The 26211-nt window shown below is 41.8% G+C and overlaps 1 protein-coding gene across 4 annotated transcripts in view; it reads left to right on the forward strand.

Annotated features, from left to right (window-relative positions):
* The window catches only part of NRXN3 (neurexin 3), a gene marked incomplete at both ends in the record, with an annotated part of 989746 nt that overhangs the window by 292953 nt on the left and 670582 nt on the right, over positions 1-26211 (forward strand). For 2 of the 4 annotated variants that reach the window (XM_082484857.1, XM_082484858.1), the window contains 2 exons: positions 13538-13741; positions 22048-22074. In XM_082484857.1, coding sequence (XP_082340983.1) covers positions 13538-13741; positions 22048-22074 — 231 coding nt within the window. The remainder of the gene's footprint in view (positions 1-13537; positions 13742-22047; positions 22075-26211) is intronic. The other 2 variants (XM_082484860.1, XM_082484859.1) reach the window with 1 other exon arrangement.

The raw sequence follows: 26211 nt of genomic DNA on the forward strand, positions 1-26211 counted from the left end.
TCTAGCTGACACAGGAGGAGTGTTTATGCAGTGTAAAGAAGCAGCGATGTGCTCTGGAAGACCAAGTGGCTGCAGGTGTAATCGTGTGTTTCCCAGGAGAGAGGGTGAAATGTGACTAGATACAACCCTTGTTGCTTTAATATCATGCAGAATATTGTTCTGACATGATAAAATTGCTGTTAAGGCAAAGTCAGCCCCTTAACTCCCATTGAAGATAATGATATTGTGTGTTTGGCAGCACTGCGCATATTCTGTTTTGTTGTTTTCCAAAGTTGGTTGGAAATTGGAAGGAAAACAGGGTTGAAAAATATCACAAAATTTGATTTTTGTTTTACAGGTAGGAATTACCTGATGTGCTGTGTTTATTGCCTTGTGCATGTAGCTGGCTGGTTTTGCTGTTGTTTGTTATGGGCCTTTTGCGCAGTAACAGGATAAAGAAAAATATTAAAGATGAGAGAAAAAAAGAAATGCTGTACTCTGATGCCACAAACAGTAGGAGGGGGAAACTGACAGTCGAAGTACACGCAGCTATCTGGTTTTAGATGATTTTTTGCAATGTACTTTATTTCAAACTGAAGGTGTCCCAATAGGCAGCTGTTACCTTCAGGCTCAAACAGTTCCTGTCGATATGAAATAACTTTTGTCTAAATCATTTCTGAAATTGTACAGGATACTCTAGAATGTAGAAACCTCCAGACTGTAAGTTCTTCTGTTTCCTTATATTGGCTTTGATTTAGCATTATTTCTCTTGCGGGGAAGGCTTCCAGATGGGGTCATGAATGTTTTCCAAACTGGGGGCCGTCTGAGGTCATCTGGGACACGAAGGCTTAATACTAGTTTCACATGCGGTTCCACGAGCATGCTTCAGCCCCAAATAACAGCTGTGGGCTTACCCCACCACTCTGTCCTCACTGCTTGTTATCTCCTACGCTTGGTTGTGTGACTCCTTTGAAATGTGGGCAGCTGGGAAGGGCACATAAGTGGGGCTGCTCCTGTCTGCCCCGGTTTGCCTGAGCAACACCTGAACCCTGCTCCCCACAGCTGAAGGCGTCTTTTCAAGAGTTGCAGCCTGGCTTTCTCCTCCCTTTCCTGTGGGTGCAGAAAGCCCAAGAGAAGGAGCTAGATATCACTGGAGCAATGAGTCGTTGCAAAACGGAAAGAATGCCATCAGATATTGTAATTATTCCCCCCCCCCCCCCCCCCCAAGTTCTCATTGATAAAGATTAATGGCTTTTATCACTATAGAGAAATACCGCTTGAAAGAGTAGAAAATGTCAGACTCTCTCCCCCTCCACCCCTTTTCTGGTCTTGTATAATAAGGGAAGGAAAAATTTTCATCTCTGAAGTAAACACAATTTGCTGGTAGGGCCAGTTCTAGTCAGGCTGTCTCAGAGCCTGGAAAACCTCATGATGGATTTGCCACAGCCTTTATACAAAGTTAATCTGATAGCCACGCTCCCATCTGCTTTTACCATGCTTTGTTAAATTGTGCTGGGCTCCGTTCTAATAATCTCACTTTCTCTGATACACTTTAACGGTTTGGCCAAATAATACATGTGAAAGCATACTCTAGTCCTCCAAACATACATTCGAACATCTGGCCATCCCCCAAACTTACCTTGGCTTCCATCTTTGAATGGTCTCTTTGTTCTGATTCATTCCTTTTCTTTCGTTACAGGTTTAACTCTTACTAGGTACCTATTTCATATTCATATCAACAAGAGCTAATTGCTGTAAGAGAATTGTGCATCTAATTACCTTTATGGGTAATTTTCAGCAAATGCATAGTGATTAACTGTCCTGACCTTCCCTGTGATCCCACTCAGCTAAATGGGATGGCTTTTGCAATTTATTCGCCTAGTTCCATCTCTCCTGCACTTCAGAGTCTGGGAGACATTTTAGGTGAAAGCAAACCGTTCCTTCCACTGGACAGAGCATTAAGGCTGTGGCTGTGAACTTCTTTATCAAATACCTAAATTTTTATTAGAATTCAGAACCTGTTCGTGGAGACTGAACTTCCTGTCTGCCACTCCAGTTAGCAAACACGTCATATGTGTGATAGGTAGCTTTATTCCTCCCTCTGTCATGGACTTCCTCAGAGCACAGGCAGCCCTGCAGGTCATTCTGAATAGTGATTTTAGGATGTGGAGAAACCTACCTTTAGGTTAAGACTACAAAACTCCCATTTTTCTCTGTCTAAGGTATTTCTAACTCTGGTCTTTAAGAATGAGTGGTGGTTGTTTGATTTCTTCACCCCACCCTTGGGGCAGGGATATCGACTGTGTCATCCCTGCTGCTGTTCTGAACAGTACGAGGGCTAACACTGATGCGGTGGGGGAATCAATTCTTCCTTGCTATTAGTCTGCGTGAGTTTGCAGGTTTAGCACGTAAAGAGGAACCTAGAGAACCTGAGAACATCATGGTGAAATGAAGCTTTTTATTACCTGCCCACTCATTGCAAAGTTCCTTCCCAGGCAGTTAATTCTGCAGGAATGCTGGCTAGCATCGAGTGAAGAAGTTGTATGGAAAGTGATGTCATGCCGGAGGTGCAGTCACTGATAAGCAGACACTGAATGTTATGTTTGAGTCAATTTACAGGTCTGAGGAAACCCTTTTCCCTGATGGGCTGCATTTAATCTGGCATAATTTGATGTAATGGATCAGAAATGTTGTAACAAAATACATCACATCTGGTTTGCTGCTAGCAATCTGGAGAATAAATGTCCCTCTGGACTTTATTACAGTGGACAGAAGTGCTTTAGACAGGATAAATAGCAGGTTATTCACCATCAAAACTCTCTTAACTCGTAGTTTTCCATTATGTTTAGTATAAAGAGAACAATACAGGACGTGGGTACACTCTCACATCTTATCTGCAAGTGGATGCAAATGTCTTGATATGGCGTGACAATGTGACTGCTTTCCAATTTCAGTTAGGAGCAGGAGAGATCCAAGCATTTCAGCAGAAGTCATAGATACTGTAGAAAGTGATTTGAAAAATTTTCTTCACAGAAACTACGTTTTCAGTCTAAGAAACCTGGTGATTTCAAGATTTGGTCTTGTTTTGAATAGGAATAGACTCGGGCCCCAGGAACTATCTCAGTAAGTCTACTGATAGAAGCAGCTGACGGTTCAGCTTTACTTAACTGTGGTGTCAGGCCAGTGCTTTTGGAGTATGACACTCTTTGTTGTATGCGGACTGCTGCCCATAACTTCAAAGTGAATAAAATGGGCAGCACAGTGGTGAATGTGAAAGTTTTAGGGTCACAGCTGCTGTCATAATTTATTCATCTACAGTTCTTTTTACTGGAGGATCTCGTAGAATTTGCCAACGCTCAGTAAACTTTCACAGGTTCCACAGGAAATAGGATTTATTATCTTTTACAGTTCCCATCAAGATCATTGGAGGCTCTTGGAGCTCAGAGAGTAAGAAAAAGATTAATGGAACCCTCTTCTCCATGAAAATAAAACTTTGTATTTTGGACGGAGGGTTTGGGCTGGCTGCTGTTGTATGTAAACCCATCCACTGGATGCTAGTCTATGCACTTAGAAGATCCTGCACCACTGCCTTCGGTATTTGAGATAGGCTTGTGGGAGTTTAATAACTGTATGATTTTGAATAATCATAACCACTGATTATGACTTGCTAACTCTGTCCTTACCAAGAGATACTGATTTTGAAAGACAGAAACTGCACTTGGTCGTGTTTGGAGTCAGAGAGGGACAGCTTATGGACATTCCTTCCTTGTCTAAACAAGGAAATTCTGGGTAATTTGGGTCATCATTAGTACAGAAGCACCGTACATGCCTACGTCAATTTTTTTTTCTCCATTTTTTATCAGAAATTCCTTTTTTTATAAACATTTCTTTACAGGTACCAGTCATACAGTGGAGTTTGGTCTGCAGGATAATCATGTTTTCAAAAGGCAGTGCCTATTACTTGAAAGTAGGACTTAATTTCTTTTATCTGCTAGTGAAATTTACAGGCTTGAACATGTATCTCTCGCTTCAGCCTTCATGATCTTGGCAATAACAACTGCCATCCTATGCCAGCTATTAGTTTCTGCTTCTATTTTCCTCTTTATCATGGTTACAATAATTGGACAGTGGTTGCAATTAGCTGGGTGAGCAGCCCTGGCCGTTGCATCTCTGCTGATGACTTCATTAGGAGTGGACAGAGCCTGTGGGATGCCTGGAAATCACTTCTGCCCTGTCTGTTCTGCACTGACTGAGCGTTGCTCTCGGGCAGTCACCACCTTGGGATTAGTGGCTTTGCAAATCTTTTTAGGGAAAGCAACAGCTCTGTGATAGGAGAAAAAAAGGCTCTGAAAGGACCTCCCCTCCTGGTCCTAGTATTACAAACTCAGCTTAGTTTATCTTATAAGTTTGGAAGTTGTAGTCTGAAACCCTGAATGATACATTATCCTGTATTTTTTCACTGCATATATGCTGTTGTTACCCTCCTAATTGCTACCTGCTGCATTGTATTGGGCTTCCACCAAAGATGACCTTTTTGCCAGCCTTTGTGAGCATTGTGATATTCCCGTTTCCATAAAGCTGCTTGCTTTATGTTAGTTATAAATAGTTACCTAGTTTCTCTGCCTACTTATTTTCAGCATGGCAGTCTCTTACATCTGGCCCCTCCTAAATCAGAGATTTCCTGGGTTGAAGAATTGTTGCTTTGTCAAAAACACTGTGGTGTGCCTGGGATTTTTGTGGACAAGTTTACCTTACAGTTTGTAGACCTGTGTTTTCCCTCTGATCCCTGTCCTATTAAAGCCCCTCTTCCAGGACTTTATGAAGCTCAGGGTTTTGGGGCTGTCAGATGAGAAAAAGGAAGAAAAGGCAATTGAGGGTTATTTGGTCCATGCTGTGCACCTTCCTTAAACCAACAGAAAGAGACAATATGAGTTACTGTTTTTCTTTCCAGTATTCAAAAAACAGAACTGAGGGGAGGTTGGTTGTGCTTTTATACAAGGTCTCCCTTGTATAAAAGCCCTCATCTCCTGGAAATTTGGGGAAGTAATGCAAATTTTACTGCTGAGAACTTCCCTTAAAAGTCTTTCAATTTTCACCTGAGAGTCAGCAGCCACTGGGAGATGTTGGCAGTGTGTGACGCACCAGTTCAGTGAGAGCATCCTGGTTTGTGGGAGAAAAGGACTGAAAGCACAACAGTTGGACGTGTTTAGTAGTGTCATAATATGTTTGGTTCTGAACTGTAATTGTTCTGAGATGATTCGGCAGAGGTAAAGAATTTGCCTATGTACATACAGTGCCTATAGGAGAGCAAAGTTCTGAATCTTCTGTTTCTTCAGTCTTGATAACATACTGTAAGCAACATTCCCATTAATGCGGTAACTCACAAGACAAAATATTTTCCATCTCAGATGAGTAGCAACTTGCCAGGTGTAAGGTGATGTCTGTGAAATGGTGCAATATCCAGCGACATTGGTGCATCCTGGCACTTGTCATAGAATAATCGTGGTTGAAAGGGATCTCTGGAAATCTCTGTCCCAACTGCCAGCTCCAAGTGGAGGCAACTTCAAGAGCAGAATCGGTTGTTAAAGGCATTATCCAGTTGAGTTTCGAAAATTTCCAGGCATGGGAGAGCATCTGTTGTTCACCTCAGTGGCCAGTCATCCCCAAACCATGACAGCTGCAGTATGTGGCTACCCTTGTTGTGTAATTTTTTCCTTATAATTTTCTGGAATTTCCCTTGCTGTAAATTGTGTTTGGTGCCTCTTTTTTTCACTGTACACCTCTGAGATGAGCCAAACTCCATCTTCACTGTAATTCCCCTTTTTTAGTAAACACTACTGAGAAGATAGTGATCAGATGCTTCATGCAGCTTGACAGTGCCACAAGGAGGATTCGGAGATGTTTGAACTAAGCAGAAGTCATGTCACTTTCTAAACCGTATCACCCATGTAAATGCAAACTCTCAGACCATCATTTTAGTAGCAGATTTCCCCATGCTTTCCTCATTACTCTCCTTGATTTTGAGGAAAAATTTTTCTTCTACCCTTAGCCTTCTTGCCAGAGATTTCTTCGTAAATAGTTGTATACAGCTCTGTAAATGTTAGAGTGACATTTGGACTAAGTTTGAAGAGCCCATGTGCTCCTCCTTGGTTCCCCTGCGTCTCTGCCAAGCTCCAGTATGGCAATATAGCCCCACTCATCACCTCCCAGGGCTAACAATAACATTTACAAGCTACAGTTTCCTCTGTCTGCAAATATTTCCACTGTGCTGCTCAGTGCTCTTACAGCTCCTCCCTAGCCCCAGTTTTTTATGATTTCAGCCCGAAGAAGGGAGATGCACAGTTTATTAGATAACATTTACCTTTCATTGTTGATTAAATGTTGGATTTTTTGCTAGTAACTCCCTATATGACAATACTGCTTAATTAACTTATCCTCTTTTGTGTGCGGTGACAACAGGAGAGGAAGGACGTACCAAGCCTGACGCTGATGGAAACTGGTACATACTTCATTGTAGGGTAGCCACGGGTTAGCCTGGGGAGCTGGAGAGTTGGTTCATTACAGAAGTTAAACAAAGCTAGAATCCAGGATGCAAAGGCTTGTGAGGTTTATTAATGGAGGGAGATGTGGGATCCTGGATCCTAATGTGCCTTCTGTAGGTCAGTTTAAAATTCAGGTGGTCTCTGTTGAAGCTTTTGCTGTAGACGGTTAAAAATCTGCTGCAGTTTTCCCTTACAATGGTGGAAGCTTCACACATTTGACTAGTTCCTTGAGATTTCACCCACTTTGATCTGAAAATTGTCAGGACAGTTTTACGTGATTTTGGTTTTATATAACCTCCTTATAATATTAAACTAGAAAAGCTAGGTGTTAATTTTTGATTCAGAAAAAAAATATTTGTATGATTCTGAAAAAAAGTCAGAATTGCTTCAGTTCATGACCAAAGTAATTTCAATCGAGCTATTTTTTTTTCTTTCTGAGAAAGGACATTGTAGTACTTGCACTGAACCCTGCACTTTCATACAGATGCGTTGCTTGGGGGCTCTTAGTTTGCTGCCTTTGCCTAGATTTTTGTATGTCTTCCCTTTTGTGGATACTTAGGTGATAATTTTTTCTGCAACAATTTGATGTTTCTGCTTGTGTTTGGAAAAAGCACAAAGGAAAGGGATAGAAGATAAATAAGGTACTGGAACACGGAGGAGACAGTGGTGTGGAAAGGGAAATGGTGAATAGGGTATTTATTCTGTTCTGACTTTCTAGATAAATAGCTAAGTGTGGTTTGCACTTCAGGTGTTCTTAAGGAGTTTATTTTATATGAACCAACCTACACTTCTGGGCTATTTTCAGACTTAAAAGTATGTTAAAAGTAGTGAAATGTTTTGAATAATGTTATGAAATAAATTTTGCAATGTTTTGAAAAAACGTTTGATTAAAAATATTCATCTGGGTGTCATCTAGCCTTTGTAAACATCTGCTAGCATTTTTTTGTCTGTAGCAGCGGCCTTATAAGTGACTATTATTACTGCTCCACCAGTGTTCTTGCATCGCTGAAAATGTGATCAATGCCTTGAAGCTAGCTCTATTATCTCTCTCGTTTGCTGCTCATTTGGAAATATTTTGTACACATTGTAGTGATAGGGGTGTCTTATGTAATTATTCTACTTTTAGTGCCTGTTTAGTCTTAACTGATGTACACTATTCAAATTGGAACATTTGAATTTAAGAAAGTAGTAGACAAATCAGAGAGAAGCCAGAGGTAAGAAGCAGAAGAGGCAAGTTTTAGAAAATAAAAGCTAGGAGAAGTTGAACAAAGGAGGTTTACTTAGTCTAGAACAGAGTGAGGGAGCTGGGGTAATGGCATGCTGAGCTTCGGGATGCGAAGGTTCTTTTGTAAAGCGGCTGCATGCCCACTGGGAGTAGGGAAGAAAGGTGTCATCTTAATTTAAAGCAAAGAAAAATTGGGATAGATGTTCCAAAAATACTTTGGTCTGTGAGGGAAATGAAGCACTGGCAAAACCAGTCCAGGTTCTTTACTTTTCTGTGGTTGTATGTGTCCAGGATTTTGACTGTTTTATCTTCATGAGTTTCCAGTGCATAACAACTGATGATAATGCTATTGACATCTTGTCAGGCTGAAATCTTTAAAGCAGAATAGCTTTCTTCTTACTAGCAGAATAAACCTACCAGTGGCTGATTAGTGATATTATTTGCAGGGTATTTTGCGAGATTAATAAACCCCATTCTTATTTCTAATGTAATGGTTCTCTTTAAGCAGGTATTTAAAGACGGTTTTGTGTTCCCTGTTGTCGTCCCTCTCAGTGCTAGTGAATTACATTTACATTCCTTCGAGCTGCTCTTTCCTATTTGGTAGGCTACATAAGGTGAGGTCCAGTGGCACCTGGATGAGAGACATACAGGGAAAATCCAATTTGCTGCAAAAGGTGTCGTAGTGCATTTAGTAAACATGGGCTTTTCTTCTGGGTCAGCGAGGGCAGTGCCAAAGCATGGTACTGCTGGCTCCACACTGCCAGGGCCCTCAGGGCACCGACAGGCCATGCCCAGCCCCCAGGGCTCCCCCAGCCTGCCCATGGCCCAGGACCCCGTGGCCATTAGCCCCTGCCCCAGCGATGCCACAGCAGGGCTGGTCTCTGGCTCCCCACAGCCCTGCCTGCCCACGGGCCCTTGCTGAGCCAGGCCCATGTCTCATCCCTGTCACTGTGGCCCTGCCGGGCAATCATGGCACCTGATCTTAGCCCTGGCCTGCGGATTGACTTCTTGGGCTGACCTGGGACCTGCCTCATTGCCATGACGTTGCCTGGGCTCTTGGTTGGACCTGGCCACGATCTGCAAGTCTGTCGTGTTCACCTCCTTGGGTGTGTGGGATAGCCCTGGGCAGCGGGGAGCCCCGCAGCTCCTGGCTCCTGTTCTGCCAGATGACAGACGTGCAAGTTCATAACCGCTTGTGAGCACTTAACGTTCCTGTGAGCTTTTTTCCACCAAAAAAGGAGCATTATCTCCCGTGTTCTAGTCAGATTTCAGTCTGAGTGATTGCATTCCAGCTCCCATAATTACTTGACAGACTTCTGTCGTTGAAACTCATCTGTATGGAATCTACTTGGTTAAGAATGAGGATTTCTATTTCTTTTTTTAGGCCTCTTTTCCAGTCATGGGAGTTTGGTGGGTTTTTTTTGAGGTTTTTTGTTTGTTTGGTTGGTTTTGTTTTAAGTGTAATTTTGGTTTTCAGAAAATCAAGGCTGTTTTTATTTGTGGCCATGTGTCTTCTAGTGGATAGGGGAGGAAGAAAGGTGTGCTGTGTAATGCCTGCAGGAAAGTTTTGTCTGGTTTGTGGATACAAAGCTTTAGCACTTTTTCTTTAAGCATATTTGAATTTTTGTGAGAAGGTGGAAATGTTTTGTCTATATTCCCCCGTAGGTTTGAACCAGCATACCTGTTTTCCACGCTTGTGCCTTGCCAGGTGTCTCATGCCTCTCCAGTTGGTGACACTTGTCCCTGGAAGCTCTGCCCGGTGGGAATGGGTGGTGATAGCTGACTCTTGCGTGTGTAGGTAGGGGAAATACATCGTGTACCCTTAACTGCTGTCATTGGTGAGTTCAGCTAAACTTTTTGTGAAGGGAAGATATTTTTTCCTTCTTTTTGCACTGTCATCTTTCTCGAAATTTCAGGAAGAAAGCTATATTGTAGTCTGGGAGGCAGGGGACAGAGACGACAGGGAAGAACAGGAGACTACAGAAAAACTGAAAGGGAGAAGAAATGGAAGAGGCAAAGAATGGAGATTAATACAAGAAAAAGGTCAGAAAGCAGGAGAAAGAGCATGAAGAGGTCTTGAATATTTTTCTGTCTGTATTCTAAGAATACTCCTGTTGCCGTCTCCCCAGGAGGTTTATGCAGAGCTTTGTGGGGAAGCAGCAGTGAATTGCTCCTTTGGATGCTAAGTGTAAAATTAAAGCTGGCAGGGTCTCAGAGCACAAGACTGGGAAGCTAATTGCTCCTAATAACATATTGATTTTCACAGATCTCTGGCATTATGTCAGGGCGGTTTTGAATCAGCACCTGGTTTCTTCCTCTTCCCATCTCCAAGCTAATGGCAATGAAGCTTCTGGCTTTGGGATTGCAAATAAACACTGCTCTGGATCTTTTTGCCTGTACAAATCTGTGGGTCTCTGAAACATGGTTTTCCCCCCATTGCTTCTATGCATGTCTCTGAGATATCCAAGTATAATAGCTACCCAAAAAGTAGAAGGGTGGAAGGAATGTGCATGTATTTTAAACTTGGATAACTGTGCCGCTGCCTTTATTTATGGTGCTGAACAAAAGCATTACAGTCCCATTGCTGCAGATGGCTAAGGACAATTGAATGGATGCCTGTAGGAAGCTGAGGTCACCTGGTTGTTGCCAGGTTACATTCAACCCTGAGCAGATTTGCTGTATGTGTTGCACAGCTATAACATGCCTTCCTCAAGTTTTGGGGACTGACTGTCAGGACAAGGAGATAGGTTTTGTTCGAGTGACTGCTGTTAGGCAATACCCTCCTCTGAAGGGGTATTTTTGTAGCTGAAGGAAATGGTCTGCTTGCAAGGAGATGTGCTGAAAAAGCTCCCAGGTACTCCAGACGGTGAAGACTTGTCTATTTTTAAAAAAAAAAAAAAAAAAAAAAGTCAAGTGCGTAGGTGGTCTGAGCTGGGCCAGGCCCAGGTCAGCATAGGGCACACACAAGAACAGAAACTCAAGAAACTCATCATCTCCTATGGTTGTGGAGAGGCTGTTTCAACTGTTTCAGGCATTTAATTTTATCTGCTTAATTATTACAAGGATTCATTGCTCCCTGTTTGCAGCAGACTGGACAGAGAAGGGACAGTAATACCTGCTTTAGGCTACTGCGAGGTGTCAGTTGAAACACTGTCTAGACTTTTGTGCCATCTTCAGCAATTCTGGGTGTTCTTTAGGTCCTTCTCACATAAGTATAATAATAACAGTTGGTATTTCTTGTCTAAGGACAGTAATTTTCTGGCAATGGGATCAGTGGAGCTGAAGGACATGAATTCTTTTTGAAGGGAAGAGACTCATTATTACAACACTTTCAGTTCGTTGTCTTCTAGTGTCTGTAGAAAAACTTGTGGTTCCAAAGCACCCAACGCATGGTACTGTGCAGAAGGAAGCAGCAGAGCTGGGGCACTTCTGTCAGCTACTCCCACTCATAGTCCTGATATCCTCCAACCCCCTTCTCGCAGCTATTCAGGCGGTAGGGCAAGCAACTGTTTCATGCAAGGCACATCTGAGCTGAAGGCGTCAAAAGAACCATTTCATGCTTGACTGCATTTTCTAATACAATCTGCTGAGCGAGAGAGGAAAGAGAGCACGGAGGGTTTGTGTGTACATACGCATTGCCTTTGAGTGTATGTATAATATACAGTACATTTAGTTCCAGCTTGCAGCTGTGGGTGGCAAGTAAGAGGTGCAGACGTGAGGGGAAAGAGAATTGTGCTTTGAAAAGAAGAAGCCATTCCCTCACCTTGAGAAAGAAGCTTTCTTTCCTTCTCTGTTTCTTGGCCAAGCAAAGATGTGAGTCCTCAGGGTAACGCTGACAGCTGGTGCCCAGAAGGTGTATGTATGGCTGAGTGGGTGGTGCGTGTAGCGAGCTTGGTGTGTACAGACCATGGCAGTGTGTGGGGAGTGCAGCTAAGAAAACTGGTGGATAGGGATGCTGTTTACAGCCATCTTATTTTAAGGGTGCTCTTGGAAAAGTTTTCTTCTTAATGGGTTTGCATGTCCCAGGACCAGAGAGGTGCTGCACACCAGCTATTAGTGCAGCGGGTCGCCACACCAGCACAGCCACAGTGATCCCCACCATTTTGTAACCACATACGTGTCTCCTCTGTCACTTTATGAGATTGATACTTATATCCTTATTTATCACCTCATTTGCATATTTATTACACACTGCCATTCCTTTACTGGCCATTGTGGAGCCAGCCATGGATCCCTTCCAGCATGGACAGGTGGCTGGTCCTCAGTTTCCCATCCATCTACCCTACTCTAGCATCTAACATTTAAGAATTGAGAGGTTGTCAGGATGGCCTCCACCCAGCTTGCTGTTTCCCTCCAGAAGTTCCGCTTCTGTCAGCATGAGTGGCCTGGCTGGGAAACATGGGACAAAGTGGGGAAACATAAGGAGATCATCTAGATTCCAAATGCATGTTGTTGCAGTTGGGTAAATTCAGTGGGGTGTTAGCTTTCTGGGTTGCGTGGGGTGCCTGGTGTGAATCCCAACCGTTTGAGAAAACTGTAGTTAAACTGGAAGAGGCACTGGCAAGAGTGCTTTACGGAGCTATCCTTCCATGTGCCTAGGGAGCTGAACTGGTCTTTTTTTTTTTTAACCTCTGGGATTTTTATATGTAGTTTTGTGGTAGAAGTCCTACATGGAGCAATCTCTGCAGCCCTGCCTTTGGTAGGGGTTGGCTATGGGGAGAAGGGACTCTGATTCATACATTAAGATATTTATGTAGATTTGTAAATTTTGCAGATAAAAATGCTTTGGAGCATATTCCCAGACTGAAGCTATGATTGCCATGCTGTACTGGTTGCTGCAGTTCTGTCACAAGACTTTAATTCTACCCCCTTAGAGAAGAATATCAGTTTCGGCAGGCAAGACCTGAACAAAAAGAATGTTAAGTACTCCTTTCCTCAGCTGAACTTCCTATTTTCTTTGACATCCTCAGAGGTGGTAGAAAAATCTAATTTCTTTCCTTGCTTTTTTTTTCTTTTTCCTCCTCCTGGCTTTCATTGTGCCTCCATCTCCTGAATTTTCCTGTGTTTGAATGACACTTAAACTTGCAATGGAGTTTGGTTTGTTCCTTTCTTCATTTGCATTGCAGTGCCATCGGTTGTGTCAGCAGAGCTCTACTAACAGTAGTTGTTAGTAAAAAATAGGAGAAATATAAAACCACAAACCAGCTCAAATCTGATGTAGAACAGACCTGCTAGGAAGCTTGCTTCGTACAGTTGTTATTTTTCTTTACAGTGCTAGCAATGGAATGAAATTCATCCCTAAAAAAGCAACAGCTCTTAAGAGTACCAGCAATAGGAACTCGAGCCTTCAAAGGCAAGACTAAATGATCTAGAAGTGTTGTAGACTTTATTTAAGGTAGTCATTACAGCCAGTGCTAGGGAAGGCTGGACTAATGAAGGAGATTGCATTTTCTGAAAGTTGTGAAAAATGGAGGTTTTGCCAGCTCATTATCATAAAAGGACCCTGGGCTAGCACACTTATCCTCAGGGATTGTGCCTCCATGGATACTGCTGCGTCCAGTTGTGGTGAATGCCGTATCTTTGTTTGCTGCTCATACTTGCCACATAGGGTTGTGGGATGGAGTTAAACAGTTGCTGTATTTTTCCCCAGATAAATACCTTACTATGGTGAGTGGTATGGTTTCTGTAAACACAGTGCTCTGTGACGTATGTCGGGGTTCTTCAGGAGTGAAGATTGCACAAAGGTGTAATTTCTTTTAATTTTTTGCAATTGTTTGCTGATTCCTTGCAGAGGCCTCTATCTTGAGCTATGATGGCAGCATGTACATGAAGATCATCATGCCTATGGTTATGCATACAGAAGCAGAAGATGTGTCCTTCCGTTTCATGTCCCAGCGTGCTTATGGGCTGTTGATGGCAACCACCTCACGAGACTCTGCTGACACTCTACGCCTGGAGCTGGACGGAGGCCGTGTCAAACTTATGGTCAATTTAGGTATCGTATAAAAACCTTCCGCTGCCCCTTCACTATTAGTTTGGGCTTGTGATTAGTGGTTTTTTTAGTCATCTTGTTTAATTTCTGTTGGTTTGATTGATTGGACTGATTTCTAAAATAACTGCTGAGGCCTTCATAATGATATTCTCTTGCGGAGAGAAAATCTCTTCTGCATTGCTGCATGAAGATTTGCTGTCAGTTCTTCGTTATGGACAGTGTTGGTTTTTAAGTCTTTAAGTTTCTAAGTTTCCTTTCTTGGTCTGGGACTGGTGAGCTCTGTGTGAGACATGCTGCTTGGTCCATCTTTTGATCAGTTACATCCCTCATTCATCCAGCATCACTCAAAACAGTCAAACCGAAACGCGGGAGGGAAGCAAAGTGAATATGGTGGCAATCAGAAGTCCTGTGAATCCCATGCCCTTTACAGAATTTGGCAGCATTTGATACAACTTGGTCTATGTTACAAATTTGCTAATTATTTCTTTTTTCTAATTGGTATATCTTTCAGCCTTTAGGGCTTTTTATATCTAGTAAATCTGGGGGTTTTTGATTGTGTGTTTATTAAAATGAAGGCAATAATAAAAGTGCATCCCTTCCCATCCCAAACGGTTGTGTTCTGTCTCCTTAGAGTTAGACTTTCCCAGAAAATAATAAAAAAAGGACAATTAGAAACAAGTCCAACAATAAGTAAGAACAATGGAAAAATGAGTGAATGTGCTGTTACATTAGCCTCAATCCATTTTCTTGTCAGTCTTTAGGTATTGTACTGATTGGCAAATAGCCTTTTTAAAGAATGTAAATAGACGAGTTGAAGCTTTCTTTCACTTTTCAGTGATGCAACTTGTTGCTTCCTGTGAATCCAGGAATATAACTAAGAAGAGATTCTGAGTCAGACAGGCAGAACTATCAATATAGGGCAAAATGTTAAACCTCTTTTAATATGTGGCGTGCCCTAAATGAAGATGTATGCATGGTCTGTGAAAGCTTTCAAAATTCTAAGATCCTCTGGAACAAGCTTTCCTATTTTCTGAGCTAACAGTATCAGCATCTTCAAAGCCCTGCTGTGGTGATATCAGGAGCAAACCATGTAGTGGCTTTGTTTGTAGAGGGCAAAACAATTATTATATGACCATACCTGTAGTAATGGTTCCTGTTTTTTTTAACTCCTGTCCCAGCTAGAAATGGTAAGTTTGTCTAGGTCTTGCTGCACCACAGATGAGTTTGAGTAGTGATTTTAGAGTTCCTCATCCTCACCTGGGCAATATGTTGTCCAGCTGTTGTCCTCTGGAACTAGCTTGTTTTTTAAAATTGCTTCCATGTCTTTTTGGTTTTGAAAGTGCAAGTCAGACTCTAATAAGTGCTTTTGGAATAGGAAAGTGAAGAGAAGAAGATGCCTTTAAACAAGTTTATATCTCTTAAAAGCAAAGAGTCTCCATTTAAAGGGCCATAGAAACCCTTGCTTTTTATTAAGAAAAAATAAAAAAATAGAAAATGCTATAGGGTTCCTGTTTGGAATATATATATGCTCTGCTTAGCTTGACTGGAGAACTGTAAAGCACTATTGAGTGTCCAGCCAGCATAGGAGCAGTTGCTGTGCTATCCAGACTGGCCTAGATGACAGAGTGACAGATCAACTTCAGCTATGACAGTAAGTTCTCAAATAAAGAGAAACAGCACCCTGATGATAGCCATCTCTGCCTATATTAACTTAAAGTGAAGGAAAATTTCATAGATTTGTGAGGTTTTGCTGGAGAACAGCTCAAAAGAATTGCTGTTGAGGATTCTTGCATATGCAAAGAGAATCTTTCACAAAACTCCACTGAGTGTGTATATCTATCTATCTATCTGTGTCCGCATTTTCTTCTGATCTAATACAGTTGGTGCTAATAATCTGGTAAAATTAGATTATTTTTTTCCCCACTGTTTTCTTTCTTGGCAATTACTTCTAGCCATTTTCTTCTCAGAGAGTAAACTTAATCACTGGAAGACTGGCAGTAGCACGCTTCTGTCAGACAAGTGATGGGGCAGCTGAGTATCTGCTTAGCTCTACACTACCCCCTTGTAACCTAGAGCCAATTCTTTTTCCTTGCACGCCTTAGTTTGTCTCTTTGTTGAAGACAGAATACTTTGCAACCTGCTAGGGATGTGGTAGTATTTCAGTAAGTGCTGCTTCTGTCGCCATTGATACTCCCACATGAAAAGTACTACAGCATGAAAACTGCCAGACTTCATAAAAATTGTCGCTTTTTCTTCTGAGAAAGGTACCACTTGTCTGATTTTGTTATATCTTCATCTTCCTTTAAAATCAATGAGAATAGGAGGAACTGCTCCTTTTGGGTATTCGGGGCCTCCTAGACTTAGTCCCTGTGTAAATAGGAGGAGAGCGTATTTAGATAACCCTGAGTGTACTTACAGTTTTTTACAGCTTGCTCTCTCTTTTCCAGTTTTCCTTATATCATGCTGGCAGGCAATATTTTCCCCGAGGGCCTGTCAACATTATGTACCTGATTGGCATTGATTACTTTTAACACTCAACTGGGGTCTGTTATGCCATCACCTAGCCTAGAGGTGGACTGTTCAACTCTTACTGTCTGGCATTTAAAAGACATGGATAAAGAATTGACATATGGTGTACGCATGTTTGGAAAGAGATGTGTCATCGATGGTTTAATACAGGGACAAAATCTGTAAACCAAACCCAGTGTTAGCTGAAGGGTATTTTTGTATAGTTGCAGAGCCTGAAGCAGTGTGTATGCCAGATTTTCCAGATTTTCAGCTGGAAACTTTTGTGAGGTTGAATCTCCCCCAAAAGGGACTATGGGCTGCATCAGTGGAAACCTGTCAGCGCTCTCCTTCCATGCCCGACTCAACAGAAGGGTAGTTTAGACTGTTGGAACCTGGATTGAGCCTCATCCCTCCTCTCTTTGGATTTATAAAGCTGTCAGATACATTCCTTGAAACAGGACTTTCCTTCTATCAGAACGGCAAAGGTAGCTTGCTGCTGAAGAAACAGAATTTCAGGAGGAATGACCTTACCAGAGCCATTCATTTTCAGTTGTTTAAGTCACATCTAACTCTTTAAGGAGACTGTTCATAGCCAAAATGTCACAAACGATAACCAAATCGTCATTTCCCTGTCTATGGCAGGGGGGTTGGAACTTGATGATCTTCAAGGTCCTTTCCAACCTAAGCCATTCTATGATTATCCAACCCTGCCAAAATCCCCTTACCAGTGAGAAACAGTCATCAGCACCACCTCTGAAGACCTGAGTATGCTCGGTGCTGACTAGCTACGTGTCAGCATCCCCGAGTGTCTAACCCGTGACAGATGTCTGCAAACAAAAAGACTGTTTTGAGTGGTGAGTTATTTAATTGTGCTTTTCTTATAAGTCATTTATAACTATTACTAAGAGCTGTCTTTTTCTTCTCGTCTTTGATCTATTCCATTTGATTACTTATTATCATTTGTGTGGTTATTAAGGTCTTCCCTACGTTGTTTTTTCTTTTTTTTTCTTTTTCTTTTTTCTTTTTTTTTTTTTTTTAAACTCTTCTGTGTATTTCAGTTGTACAGCTTTCCCATACCCCATCAGCCATGGTAAATCAAAAGATGGTATTCAACCCTTCAAAGGCCTGAAGCCTGCGGCCCGCACAGCAAACAGCCCTGAGAACAGAGCGTACAGAGCAGCCTGCAGGGGCTGGCATATCCCACTCACCCCCTCAGCACTCAGTGTCCAAACCAAACAGGGGGACGGACGCGCCCTACGGCAGGCGTGGGTGGGCCCGGGGCGGCTGGGTGCTTGCTGTAGAAGGTGGGAGGGAAAGGAGGAGCAGCGATGAATAATTCTCGGAGAAAGAGGGGCGAGGAAGTTGTTTCAGACCTTTCCCGTGGGGGTGCCCGCGGCGCTGCAATCTGCATGTTGACAGCACGGCTCACAGTAGTTTGGGTGTTAGTTGTGTGAAGATCAGAAGTCCAAATGTGATACAGATCTCACTTCTGTTGAGAAGGACTCTGAAGAAATAGGTCTAGAGTAGAAGGAGAGACAGAGAGAGAAAAATGAAGCAAATCATGGCTTGGAACATGCTTGGGAATAATTTCTGATGCTGAGAAGATGTGCAGAAAGGGAAAGAAATGGCTGGTCTGATAGGGAGATACACCTTCACTTTTTTCCCCTCCCATTGGTGAGTGGGAGGGTTATAGTGTCACTGACTTTTTTTAAGTAATGTTTCAGGATTTTTTTTTTTTTTTTTTTTCCTGGCCTGGCTTATCTTAAGGTCACTGACTAGAATACATACTGCCTACCTCCTGTTAACCTGAGTCAGTCCTCTTGTAAGGAAGCGTGATCATCCCTCTTGCCTATCTTTTCCTAATGTATCTCCTCAGGGGTGTCAAAAACATCTTTGCCTCTCCAAAATGCAAAGTTTCTTGTGTCATGCCAACATAAAAACAGAGCAGGCACATCTTTCTATTTTTCTTTTTTAAATGTATGTGAACTTTTATGACAGATTTCCTTTTGTGCAAGTCATACACTCATACCTGCAAGTGTATGCTCATTCACTAATTTCTCATTAATAAATTTCTTTTCTATGATCAGTACATACAAGTGCTCTTGATTTTTTTTTTTTTTTTAATTGTCATAGACATGCAAAAATATTTGTCAGCTGCCAGTTACAGGTGGGTGCACAGTCTGACTGCATGCAAGTAGGAGAGAGGGAAGGAGCCACACTATAACATGAGGTAAGAGCGTGCACAGGACCTCATCTGGTTTCCCTGTAGGAAATAACCTAAAGGGAGCTTAGAAACAGTCAGGCGCCCTATTATCTTTCTTGTCCTAGTCTTGCCTTAAAGTGCTCTTCCATAACCACATGTGGATGCTCATCAAAAGGAGCAAACTCTTTGTCCTTGCACAACAAGGGTGACTTTCTTGCCCGATTCAGGGGAAAAAACAGCCTGGGGCCTTAGCGTGTCAAATAAATATCGCTATTTTGGGGCATAAAGATACAAATGGTAAGAAATACAGGCCTAATTTGCAGAGAGTTTCGTCTGCTACTAAAGAGATCTCCATTCAAGCAATGAATCCCTAGTGTTAGCTAATTGCACTGGAGCTGTTTAACGTCTTCCAAGGAGAGGGTCTTTGGCCTATTTTCCAGGTGATGTGCTCTGGAAAACTTCCCGTCAGAGCACTAAGGAAGCAGCTTCTGGTTTACATTGGGAATCATAATGAAAGAAAGTAACTGTAGAAAATCTTCACAGCTCATCCTGCTGGGATGGGAAGTTCATCCTGCTCCCCATGCAGTTACAGACTGTTTTCACTTTACTGCTGTCCTTAGATTCCTCATCCAGTTGCTGAACTGGCAGGTGACCGGATTTACAGCTGTTCAGGCATACTCATCTTCAAAACTTAAAGCAAAGGGAAACCTTTGAGTCAGGAATACAGCCATACCTAAATAAAGCAAATCCTGTCAGTAGAAGTCAATAATAATGCTGAGAGCCCCAGATGATGATTACCAGAAGTCTTACTGCCCTGGTACTGTGCAGGAGAAATCCCAAGCAGTTTTTTAAATTATTCCTGGATCCTCCAGCTGCTGCTGTTTTGAGCACAAAGACCAGGCTAAACCTGCACCTTACTGCCAGGGAAAGCATCCTCTGCTCTGGATTTGTAGCGTTGTACTAGTTTAGAGGAAAAGAGGTATTTTCTTCCTTTCTAAAGGGATGCAACAGGGAGAAAACAGCCTCATGTATTAATGATTGGATTTTTTTTTTTTTTTGGTTGCTTTGGGCAAGGCTCAGAATTAAGGAAATTAAAAAAAACACCTGTGCTTGTTCTTTGAGGGTAGTGTGGAGAGTGTGGTGGTGCTGGTGTAACAGCACAGCCAGATGCACTTGCTTAGCTGCCCCGCTAACCCAGCTGGACCAAGACTTGTTGAAGAGCTGGTCCTTCTGGAGTGTGCTTCTGCCTGGCATCCCATCACATGGCATTGTAGAGCCTTTGTGCTCGCAGAGTCTTGAGATCTCATAGCACCATGGTAGTTGTCAGGGCAACCCCCTCTGTGGCCTGGGCTCTCTTTGTCCTTTGAAATAGAAGTCTAGCAGCCGGGATAAGGGCTACACTGGTTTTCAGTTAGAAGCATCAATCCCTTCACTTGGAGCAGTTAGTGACTCAGCCTGGGGGTAAGCCCTGGGACATGGTTATTTCGGTACTGCTGCAAAAATGTGTAACATGCAAAACTTCTTCGCAGACATCAATAACACAACAATGGGTTTAGTTTCTAAATTTTATGAATGTTGCTGAGGACCAGCCATGTTTCCCTTTCCAGCAGCCTTACTGTTTAGCCCATAAGATATTCCCTTGTTGTTCCAGCTGTAACAGCTCTTTTGATCTTGGTTGCAGTGCGACTTGGGAGTCTCTCTCGCTCTTACTCTCACTCTCCAGCAGGTCGTGGAGGGAGGTTCCCCAGCATGTACTTCAGAGCTCCCCTTACCCCACCCAACTCCTATAAGGGATATAGCCACCACTGTACGGTGATCGTACCAATTGCTCCAGGGCTGTTTGCTCCCACTTTTCTGTTGCGGTTGACGACACATGACAAACCTAATCGCACAAAACCAAACCCAGATTTTCTCAAGAGAAGTTCTGCTTGAAAACAGACTCTCTCTGGCTATGCTGTTCCTGATTGGTGTGCCCCTGCTCATTATGGCTTTTTATTTATAGATTCTTATTCTTTCCCCCTTTCATTTTTTAAGAACTGTATTTAGTTTCAGTTGCTGAAATAATTTCCCTACATCTGTCTGAGTAAACATAAAATTGGTCCAGTTAAGCAGCAAACCACATCGTATTTCTTTGCCATTCTGTACAATCTCTTTTTCTGGGCCATATCTCTGTAATAAATATGACCGTCCCTGCTGGTCAAAGCTTTAGTTGTGTCCAGTAGCATGGTGCTATTATTCCTGGCCTTGATTTCCTGAGGAGGGTCAGCATGGCCCAAGATACGTAATAGTGCTGATATGATAGCTCTCGCCCATGTCAGACACAAAAGTAATGGATGTTCGCTAAGGCTGTAAGTAGGCATTTATAAATGAAAGATCCTCTTATGGGTCATGTCCTGAGATATGCTGAGCATTAATGTGTTAAATGAGAGAAGTAATGCTCAGAAGCCCTCTAGCTTAGGCTCCCCTACCTCAAATTGTTTTCTTTGTTCAGACTTCTCAGTTACCATTTATTAGATTCCACAAGCATAACTCTATTTTTCTTTCCATGTACCCCTCTTCATCCTTCCCTTGCCTGTAACCTCTGAATGAAGCAGGGCCAGCAAAGGTTCCCAGATCTGCCACTTCACTGCCCATTTCATCTTCTCCCTGAACGTTACGAGCATCCCATTCAGTCTTAGCGTTCAGACAGCAAGACGAGACTGGGCTCTGAGGAACTGGCAGGGCTGGGGACCTTTGAAAGAAATCCCCATTCCTCCTGCCGAGCCAAAAAAAAAACCAAAAAAGATATTCCCAACCTCCAGAACTAGCTGAAATCTGGGCTGGGCGTTCGTGCGGTTAGCTGTTTGCAAGTGGCCATTTTATGACAGGACACAACTGGGCAGTATGTTAACCCTTTCCTCACCTGAACGGACAGTGTCAAATGTGTCTGTGCACATTTTAAATGTTCTGGGCTGGCATTGGGGGAATGAGAAGAGGGTCTGTCTTTGGGAGAGCTGGAAAGGGTTAAATATTGCACCAACAAATCTCATAGGCTGATTTTACAGGTATTCTGTGTTGGACAGATGGTGTATTTATGCAATAACAATACAAATTAATTCAAAAGAAACCAAGTGTAAAGGTTGACTATGAGCTTCAAGCTTCTCAGAGAAATTGCTAAAGGTCTTTAAAAAGCAAAATGACAGTGGAGTATGACTTGCATTTTGAGGGAGATTATTTGTGCCTTAATTGTCAATTTTTTTTATTGTAATTCACATCAGTTCATGGTCTGGAGTAGAAGATACTCTTAGATGCATAGGTTTCTAAAAAAAGAAAATAGCTTTCTGTGTCAACATGTGGATATATATGTATATTGGTATATCTCTCTATACATATGTGTATATATATGTGTATATATATATTTATGTAACAGATATTTACGTAGAATATACTGTACATATACACCCACTCCTAAACTTGTTCAGACTGTATATAAGTATAAAATGGCCACATCTCTTTGCGTGTGTCTGTCCCCGGAAGGGTGGACTGATTGTTTTTGGATGTCTGCAGCTGTTACCTTGAAGGATGCAATTTCATCTTTCATTTATTTTTCCCCATCTAGACTGTATCAGGATAAACTGTAACGCCAGTAAGTTTTCCCTCAAGTTTCATTTTGTTCTCTTTCTATATATATTAAAATAACTTTATTTTCTTTGCTGTTTTATAAGCTGTTTTCCTTTCCTTTTCTTTTTTTTTCTTTTCTTTTTAAAAAAAAATCTTCTGAAATTGAAGGGTTGGGTGGGATATGAAGCTGGGGGGGAGGAGGGAAGACGTTATGGTGATTGTATGTGAAAATTTTGTGTTAGGTTTCTCCATGGAGGAGATGAACTGTTATTTCATAGCTTTGCAGAAGAGCACCTGAGGAACCAGATGAGCTGATATTATATTTCATTGGTAACCTGTTGTCTTTATGAAAACTTTTAAAGAACCACATATGAGTAACAACAGGTACTGTATGCACTTCTCCACTACAAAAAAGGTATGCACATTTAAAAAACAAAACAAAACCAACCCACCTCAAACTCTCACTTTATTTCAGAATGGTGACAACCTGATATTTATTCAGTCATTTTTATTTGGGTATAGGAGAAAGAAAAATTAAATCTTAGATTTTGAGTATATCACCAGACTTATGTGATAACCTTTTGTATAGCATTTACCACTCAGGTTTCTATAATAAATTCTAGCTGAATCTTTGGGTCACTGAAGATCCCTTTCAGTCTGTAAAAGTAGGGAAGAAGGCTTATGGAATCTGTGTGAAAAATAATAGTGAAAGATCATATCCAATTTTAGACTGATTAAGCGAACAAAATTTTTTCTGTTCTACTTCAGAGAGCTGGTCGAAGTTGATGTAGGCCTCAGAGTAAAAAGCACTTCCCAAAGAATGGAGCTGTTTAGCTCTCAAGCGTGCTTTGAGGCTTATGTTGCTTGAAACCAGATTCCTGAACTGGCAGATCCTCTGTGTTAGATTTTATGTAGAAGGATTTATGGAAGGCTAAACATCATTTCAGAAATGCTATAAGGGATTAAAAGGCAAAGATGGTCCATGTGTTTTCATGTGGTCATTTTGCTCACCAGTGAGTCCCATTCAAGTTAGCAGGAAGGTGGAAAGAGGTGTGTTGTAGCCCCAAAAGCAAACATAGAGTTTTCAAGTAGCAGAGCCAATAGTAGCAGCACCAGGAGAATCTTATTGTGAAGCAGTTTCTTAACAGCTTTGCCGTATTTTGGATGAAGACTAGGTTTGTAGTGTCAGAGAGCAGACAGCAGTTGTTTGGGTTTTTTCCCCATGTACAGTATTTGCAAAATTTAAAAGGTTCTCTGTGGTTGCAAGTAGGAAAAAAAAATACACGCAGAAGCAGATAATAGATCAGCTTTCTCTCCTGGTCACTGCCAGGTGGTTGAGATCCTACTTTGCAGGGAAGTGGAAGCAATTAGTTTCTTGGTCTTGGGAAGTGGTCCCTGGGAGCCTGTAGCCAGGGACAAGCCAAAGCATTGGCTGACGTGTGAGCCCTGATATCATGTAGGAGCTTGATCATGAGCTCACAATACTGAGAACAGCAGCCTTTTTCAGCCCTGTTGCAGGGCGGCTGTGTGGGATTAGTCCTGTATGACTCAAAGCTTGACAGCTCTTGTTGAATTCCTTTTGCTCTTCGAAGTTTTAACGCTGTATTCACTGTATTTCAAGATACAGTGGCTAATAGGAAAAAGTGTCTTGAATCTCTGCCGAGATTGCCAGTTCTTACCCAGCAGTGCTGAGGAAATTTGCATAAAAATAGGATCTTTTGCTTCCTAAGAGTTCATGCGCTTTTGCTGCTTAGCTACCTGTAACTATCTAAACACTTGCACCATAGTTCTTGTTGACGCATGTTGTCTGAGTATCCATATCGGTTCCTCTGGTACTGGCCAACAATCTGATGTTGTTGTCATCATCTTTAACTTTTCATGACAGCTGACTGTTACAGGCTGAGCTATGGAAGACTATTGTCGGGTGGGAAATCAGCTTTAGTAGCAAGGAGCAATGGTCTGGTTTTCATGCAAATCAAAATCTAGCAGTAATTGGGAGAAATATTCAAAAAAGAAAAAAGGGAAAAGAGAATCCTATAATCAGAGCAGTGGGAAGACACTCTGAATCCAGTGCTTTTGTTAGTTTGCCCGTAAGCATCAAAACAACTTGAATCATTTTGCTTCCATGCATTTTTAATAGTTGAGCCTGTTGCATTTTTAAATACAGTCTTCCTCTGAAGGTTTGTATTTATTTATTTATTTTTAAACACTTTGGATTTTCCTAATTTATTTTTATGAGACTTTGCTGAAAATGAACAACCCTACTCCTAGCCCCTCCAACACTGTGTTTTATTGCTGTGTGTTGCAATGTCTCAGGTCATCTGTCCTGCTTCCTAGAAGGGAACTTGCTGGGAACTGATTGATGAAAGAGTGTATAATCTTGCATGAATAAAATACGTTTAGGCAGGAGCAGACCAAATATCACTGTAACCACTCTTGCAGGCACACTGACATTTACTTGTGCAGAGGGAGTTATCCACACGCAGATGGGTCTGCCAGGGTCTGTTGAAATGAGCAGAAGTGTTTCAAAGTAACTTCAGAAATGGGATTCCCAATTAGTTGAAGAGTTTCGGATCAAGCAGTCACCATTGCTAACTGAATAGAAGGAACCTGGTGCATGGTTTTAAATGTAAACAGAGCTGTACTTTTGGGGTCTCATGGAACGCATAGGTTAAAGAGCCTACCACAGCTCACATTGGTTGAGAGGTGTCTGGTATATTGTCCCAGGTGAGCATTTAACTTTCAATATACTTACTTTTAATTTTCATTGAATTGAAAGGATTGAGGGTTTTTAGCTTGCACATTTTTGGGTTGTCATATATCTGATGCAAAATACTGTTTTCCATCACTTCATTTCTTCTTATCCTCTCTTATGTTCCTCATCACTGTCGTATCTCACAGTTCTGAAAAGGAAGACTAACATAATTTCATAGAACAGGATTTTTTTTTTTACTTTCTGTGTATTTATTTTATTACTCATCTCGTCCTCACCTTTCACTCTTAAGGATGCCTAAACTGATCCTATCTGTTTCTGCATACTGATAGAGTTTGAATTTAGAAGGACCTAACAGTGCTGTTGCTTACACAGATGTAACTGGGTCGTAACTCTCTTTTCCTCTGAGTGTAAAATCAGCACAACCAAAAGCAGGCTCAGGGTCCCAAAATGCACTGTGTCAAGGTGCACTGAATGATTCCTCAACATAATGCAGACATAACAGATAGCACAATTTTGTTGGCAGGATTTATGGGGAAAATATGTATAGTTTAAATACCCTTGTATTTTTGCATAGATACGTTTTGGGGTTTTAAATAGTATTTCCTAAAGAAGAGTAGCTCTTTGGTCCATCTCCTGTAAACTGTTTCCTGAAATACATAGTTCACTTCAAAGAAAGTTAAAACTGTGGTAATTTTATAGTTTGTGTCATAATATATAGTGCTCTGATTTGTCTTCATTTTTTCATAGGTATCCAGTCTCTAATTTCCTTATTCCCTTTTCAGTGACCCCCACTTCGTATCAGTCCAGATCAGGACAGTTTTCAGCATTCTACCCAGTGTGGAGGACAGGGCTGTGTGTGCTACAGATTTACAAGCTTTTGGAAGTGTCTTCACTTTGTGTTCTTTCTAGGATACTGCTTGTATTATTTATCTGGCCCTAGTTCTCTCTCCTTGTCACAAACCTTTTATGTGGTGTGTCAGTAGTCAGTCACGTGATTTGATACTACCTTTATGGGAGGTTGGATCTCCCAAAAGTAGCCATCTTTGGGACAGCGAATACTTCCATCTTATTGCTTGTTGTTTCATAATGAGGGCTTTTCTTCTCACTAAAGCATGCCAGACAAGCCGTTACCTATTTTCATGTGACTTGTGAAGCCTCAGCAAACCCTGATTCTCTTCTCTTACCTGTTGCTAAAAGCACAAATGGAAGAGGATGAAAAATCACTGTCCAATCACTACTATGAGGCCCTATGGTTAGCATGTTGTTTCAGATCCAATTAATTTTGGCCTGGTCTTTGACAGTAGAAGACATCTAGAATATGAGATAGGTTCTCCCTTCTCAGTTGCCATGCTTACTCTATTTAGTGCCTTAATTCAATGCACCATTAGTGTTTTGTTTTGGTAAGTGCCACTGTAACAACATAAAATAAGAACCTCTGATGTGTAA

Source organism: Vanellus vanellus (genome assembly GCF_965231255.1).
Source record: "Vanellus vanellus genome assembly, chromosome: 6".
In the NCBI taxonomy this organism is placed as follows: Eukaryota; Metazoa; Chordata; class Aves; order Charadriiformes; family Charadriidae; genus Vanellus; species Vanellus vanellus.